Source organism: Austrofundulus limnaeus, unplaced genomic scaffold (genome assembly GCF_001266775.1).
Source record: "Austrofundulus limnaeus strain Quisiro unplaced genomic scaffold, Austrofundulus_limnaeus-1.0 Scaffold39, whole genome shotgun sequence".
In the NCBI taxonomy this organism is placed as follows: Eukaryota; Metazoa; Chordata; class Actinopteri; order Cyprinodontiformes; family Rivulidae; genus Austrofundulus; species Austrofundulus limnaeus.
In genome coordinates, this window is record NW_013952441.1 from 2735817 (window position 1) to 2742262 (window position 6446).

Sequence of the window (6446 nt, forward strand, 5' to 3'; positions counted from 1 at the left end):
GTCCCGTATCTAACGATATTTGAAAAAGTCCACATACATCCAACTTTGGTCTATTTGTCAGTTTTTTTTTTTTGCCTTCTACTTTTTGTTTAAAATGTTGCCATTTCTCTAACAACTGCTAGCGGATGATTAAGATTTTTTTTCTACGTATTTAAAAAAAGTTGTTAAACCAAACGATTGAGTTGCACTACACTATTTCACCACTAGCAGCAGTAGTGCACCACTCCGATGTTTAACAACTTTAAAAAAGTATGACATCAAGGGGCCCTCTGCAGTAGGGGAGTTCCTTGTTGTGTGGGTGGAGTTTGTCCTAAATKTGATTGGTGGAGTTAGTGTGTGGGCGGAGCTTGGCAAAACTGTGATTAGTTGGATTGACATGTCTTTCAGGGCAACTTAGATAAGGAAGTAATGGTAATTATTGTAAACATGTAAATATGATTTATTGACTTATTTCTAGAACTTTCTTGTCTCAAGTTCTGACTAAAATTAAAATTTATATTTAAAAAATATATGTGCATCCTTGTCGTTTCTACAAAGCTACTCCCAGCTTCCCTCAGCAACCAATCACATCTTTAACAAAAGTCAAACAGACCAATCATGTCTTGGAAAAACTCCTCCCACAAAACAAGAAACTCCTACTTAGTGACTCCAGTTACACTCTTCTCTGCTGTAATGGTCCACAGATGAAAAACCRAATTTTYTTTTGAGGCCTTCAAGGTGGCRATTGTGGCCCGATTGTGGGTTGCGGCCCAAGGGTTAAGAATCTCTGATTTAGAAGGCTGCCACCTTCAGCTTGCACTTACTTTTTCTTACTCTTTACACACCAAAACTCTTCCAACTTTCATAAATCATTTATTAATCTTACTAGAAATAACCAGAGAGCTACATTTAAAATGGTGAGGAAGTAYCAACAAATCCCTTGACTGCAGAAGAAAACTTTTKTGTCACATTTGAGTCCAGAGAATTKACTCTGAGTTGAGTGGAAGGGATTTTTTTTCTTCATTTTTTCTGAGCCTGTGTGTCCCTTGTTTGTTTGCAACTTTTATCAAAGTACACATAACATATTTTATTGTCTCGTCAGTGTAACATTGAGCAAACACACATACAGTAACATGTTCTGAGCAGAAAGTACCAGATCTGTTGATTTAGTTCATTATAGATGTAAAAACAGAACACTTCTGTGTGTGTGTGTGTGTGTGTGTGTGTGTGTGTGTGTGTGTGTGTGTGTGTGTGTGTCAGGACAGAGAAGAACGACTCCCCTCAGAGACCATACCTAATGGTGTCTTACGACGGGACAGTGTCTTCTGAAGAAGAAATGCGGGTGGTGAGCACCTGCAAGATGGACGTCCACAAGTTCCCCTTTGACACTCAGGAATGCAGCATAACCATTGGTTCTTCACTACACAGCAGTGAGTTTCAATCAGAATTGTGACCACTTGTTATTTTCAAAGATTTGCGCCCTTATTTTCTTTTTCCCCCTCCCTCCACAGTAGATGAAATGCAGTTTTTTCCTTTCTCAAACTCCTCTCGGGCCACAGAATTTTCCCGAGAGTTGATGAAGACTCAGGGAGAGTGGGAGTTCCTGCAGCTGTCCATCAATGCCTCCAATGTCATCTTCCAGAATAAAAGTTGGGGTTTGCTTACATACTCGGTAGGCAACAAAGCTGAGAAGAAAAACACAACAATCTCCAAAAAATCAAATCTGGTACTTTTTAGATCAGCAGCATAGAAAACTGGAGATCTTTCTCCACAGTGGGGTCCAATGAAATCAAGAAATTAGGTTCTCTGAAGGGTTGTTTGGGTTATTAAAACTTATCACCCCAATTCCAATGAACTTGGAATAATATGAACATAAATATAAAAACAGAATACAACGATTTGCCGATACTTTTCAACCTATACTCAGTTGAATRCACCACAAAGACACTGTACAGTGATTAATATTCAAATGGATAAACTTTGTTGTTTCTTTGAAAACATTCTCTCACTTTGAATTTAATGCCTGCATGTTCCAAAACTGCTGGGACATGGGCAACAAAAGACTGTGAAAGTTGAGGAATGCTTAAAAACACCTGTTTGAAGCATGTAACGCCACATTATGTAATAATGTAATAAATTTTGGCTTCAAAATGTAATAAACCCGCACTAAAATCGCATGTAATAGGTAATACGTCTCTCAGCCGCATTATGTAATAACATTATTACATTTTGTGTTGCTTGTTACAAAATATGGTGGTTTATACCCTTGTAATAATGGTCATGTTAGATACTAAATATTTAAATCTTTGAAACTTTGGTTAATAAATGCCAAACTTATAATTTAGTTGCCTATTCATGGCCAGATTCCTTTGTATTAACCAGCACAATGCGCATGGTGCAGAAAAACAGTGCATCTGTCTCAGCCGAGGAACAACACGCACAATGTGACACACCGTCAATCACAACGCTCCTGCTGYGTTTAAAAATAAATACATTAAAATTTATTTTAATTTCTTAAAATAAATGTGAATCACRTTTACAGTCAGTGTCACTTCACCTTCTGTTCATCTTCATGAAAAAAATGAAAAAATACTTTCACTGACCTCACCCTCTTCCTAGTCTTTGTTTTGCTGCATTTTTGTTTCTTTGACATAGTTTCTATTACATTATAATTTCAAAAAAGACCAACCAAAATGTAATACTGTTACATAATGTGGCTGAGAATGTGCTGAAGACTTTTATTCCATTTTGAGTAATTTATTACATATTGTGGTTTTAGTGCGGGTTTACTACATTTTGAAGATACATTTTATTACATTATTACATAATGCAGAGTTACAGAGCATTCCACAGATTAATTGGAAGCAGGTGGGGTATAAAAGGAGCATACCCAAAAGGCTCAGTCATTCACAAGCAAGGATGGACTGAGGTTCACCACTTTGCAAAAAACTGTGTGAGCAAATAGTCCGACAGTTTAAAAATGATGTTTCACAACATACAATTGCAAGGAATTTAGGGATTTCATGATTTACGGTCCATAATATCATCAAAAGATTCACATCTGAAATTTGGCAGCAAGGCTGCAACATTGAATGCCTGCGACCTTTGATCCCTCTGGTGGCACTGCTTTAAAAACCAACATCATTCTGTAGCAGAGATTACCACATGGACTCAGGAAGACTTAAGAAAATTGTTGCCAATTAACACAGTTCATCCCTACATCTAAAAGTTCAAGTTAAAACTTTGTCATACATAATCAAAGCCAGATACCAACACCCAAAAACGCCACCGGCTTCTYTGGACCTGAGTTCATCTGAGATGGACTGATACAAAGTGGAAAAGTGTCCTGTGGTCTCACAAGTCCACATTTCAAATTGTTTTTGGAAATCATGGACATTGTGTCCTCTGGTCCAAAGAGAAAAAGAACCGTCCRGATCGTTATCAGCACAAAGTTCAAAAGCTGGCCTCTCTGATGGTATGGGAGTGTATTAATGTCTATGACATGGTCAACTTCCACATCTGTGAAGTCACCATTAATGCTGAAAGCTACATACAGGTTTTGGAGCAACATATGCTGCCATTCAAGCCATGTTTTTTTTTTTTCAGGACGTCCTGCCTTTTTCAGCAAACCAATGCCAAGCCACATTCTGCACGTGTTCCAACAGCGTGGCTTCAACAATTACTGTCCTAAGTTCCCAAACGCTTACTGAGTGTTGTTAAAAGGAAAAGGGGATGTAAATATACCTCTGTTTCAGTTTTTTGAATGTGTTACAGGCATCAAATTCAAAATGAATGAATTTTTGCAAAAAAATATTAAGGATCCATTTGAACACATAACGTAACCACTTGAATATAAGGATTTGCAAATCATAGTATTCTGTTTTTATTTGTATTTTACATAACATACCAATTTAATTGAAATTGGGGTTGCAGTTGCTGAAATTGTTTAGGAAATTGCAGATTTTGCACTTACAGTATACTGTACCTCTTCTCCTTCCCTTCAGTATGTACATATACGTTGTGTGGTAGAATTATCATACTGATTTATTTTATCATTGTGAGGAAAGACAGATGATAATGTCAGTGATGATACACTAAAATACATCTAATTAAACAGAGTAGTTGTTGGAAAGGAATGGAATTTGTCTAATATGTTAATCACTCTTACAGATATGAAACTCCTCCAAAATAATTATGGAACCCTTGTGAGCAAAGGGCTAAATTGAGAATGAGCATAAATCAAGGTACACTATTTACCCCTGTTGTCTGTTTTTCCAGGTTACCATAAAGAGGAGACCCCTCCTCCACGTCATAAATTTCTTGTTGCCCATCCTGTTCTTCCTGGCTCTGGATCTTGCCTCCTTCTATATCCCTGACCACGGAGGGGAGAAGCTGAGCTTCAAAGTCACGGTGCTGCTGGCCATCTCTGTCCTGCTGCTCATCCTGAAYGACATCCTGCCCTCCATGTCCAACAGGACTCCTCTCATTGGTAGAAATGCCTACTTAAGCAACAGTGAACTTCTGAAATGAACAGTCCTAATGCCGTGTTTCCTACTTTCAGCGACCTACTGCATCGTGATTTTTGGTTTGATGCTGTTCAGTCTTTTGGAGACAATTTTGATCACATATCTGCTGGAAAAAGACTCTAAAGATGAGTTTCAGGACATCGAAGATGACAAACCTAAACTTGTCCAGACTGAGACCTGCAATACAGGTGAAAGTTACATGATGTATCTGAAATATATAATGAAATATTTTAGTCCTAAAGATCAAGTTTCAGTTTTTTAATCTAGTACAGTGACTTAATGTGTGATTGACAGATCATTATAATGACTTTGCATTTAAACAAAACCAATACGGCTCTTTTAAAATGCTAAGCTTAAGTCTTCCAAACACTCTGCACGTTTTTAACGTGTATCACTGTTAATGACCTTTTTTCTGTGTTGACAAAAGGTGAAAAGGAAACTGGCTGTTCTTGCATCTGCAGAATGACTAAAAGCAAAAAGCAGCACGAGTTCCTGCGTGTTGCTGAAGAGGTACAGCATTACGTGCACAGTTTTATACAAATATTACATTTTCTGTGTGTTAATAAAAGAGTGATTTACAGCTTTATATTAACCTAGAGACAAAATAGTGGGACTGAAATTAGTTGTGTCTTGTTGAAGGGTTGGAATAAAAATATCTGTTTGCAGGTGAACCACATCGTCCAGTCAGGAGAGTCTCACGTGTTGCTGCTGATCCTGGACGAGTTGAAGAAGCTGCAGAAAATCGCTTGTTTACATCTCGGCTGCAAAGAGGAGAAGAGGAAGTCTGTATCCTGGGCAAAGAAAATCAACAGCGCTTTCTTCGTTTTCTACTTCGTCACCGTTTTGCTCTTTTTATCCTTCATCTTCATGGAATGGAAAGCTTAACAATGTTGGAAACAAAATTTGCCGCAGATCCACAYGAGCATGTCGTTTCTTAACGCAGGAATGTTGCTGAATAAACGTAAAAATGATGCTGGGTTGTGCTTTTAGAAATGCAGGTTTTTGTTTTGTATCATAAACAACTTTAATGTGAATTAGCATTTCAGATTCAAAATGTAATAATTCATTAGGCATGAATATACTGTTTGTTTGAAGAAAATTGTTTCCAAACTATATGAAATGCTTGTTTTTTCATATATTTGCTCTGAAAGTRCAGGAGTTATTTATTAGAAGAGTTGTATAAGAAGCTGAAACATCAGCCTCCAGAATTCCTATTTATTAATATTTATTTATACATATATATCTATGTATTCCTCTAAAAGCATAAATATCAATGTAATATAATCATAATTTGAGTTACGACAACACTGAATTTCCTTTTGGGATTAGTACCATTTTTTTAAATGAATTGAATTACGAGGAGGGAAAATACATGAAAAAGGTTTGTTTTTTCTTTTAGATTTCAAATCAGCTGCAGAAAAGAAATCTTCACCCTGGACTTCAGTCATTGGATGAAACAAACTGATTTCTGACAAACATCACTACTAGGGGTGCAACGATACTGAAAATTCACGATTCGATTCARTTCAATATTTTAGTCTGACGGTTCGATATTTTTTCGATACAAAAAAGAGAAACATCCAAGCCCTTTTTAACTTGTAATTTATTTAAATTAATTATGAACATTTGTTTGACCTCAAAAGTACAGTTTTTAAATTAAATGTTGCTGAAACAACAAGTTTCTCTGTGGATCTGCACTCGACAATGCAGGTGGAGTAGTCGCACACAGATCCACTGAGCCTTTAACACAGAGCATCTTCAGAAGACAAGTTGATAAAATAAATGTAAAAAATCTGTGTTGTTCGATACAAGTTTGTGTTGAACCTAAAGCACTGTATTGAACGGTTCGATMCGGGTACATGTATTGCTGCACCCCTAATCACTACATACCCTTTTCAATTAGTCTCCATTGATATCTTACATCTGAAGGAACGCAGCAGA

The 6446-nt window shown here is 36.9% G+C and overlaps 1 protein-coding gene across 1 annotated transcript in view; it reads left to right on the forward strand.

The window, feature by feature from the left end:
• Positions 1 to 5610, forward strand: part of LOC106516662 (5-hydroxytryptamine receptor 3A) — a 10825-nt gene extending 5215 nt beyond the window's left edge. Inside the window, exons 5-10 of the mRNA XM_014007132.1 lie at positions 1240 to 1409; positions 1491 to 1651; positions 4258 to 4468; positions 4541 to 4693; positions 4933 to 5015; positions 5172 to 5610. Coding sequence (XP_013862586.1) covers positions 1240 to 1409; positions 1491 to 1651; positions 4258 to 4468; positions 4541 to 4693; positions 4933 to 5015; positions 5172 to 5390 — 997 coding nt within the window. The 3' untranslated portion in view covers positions 5391 to 5610. The remainder of the gene's footprint in view (positions 1 to 1239; positions 1410 to 1490; positions 1652 to 4257; positions 4469 to 4540; positions 4694 to 4932; positions 5016 to 5171) is intronic.
• The last annotated feature ends 836 nt before the right edge of the window (positions 5611 to 6446 follow it).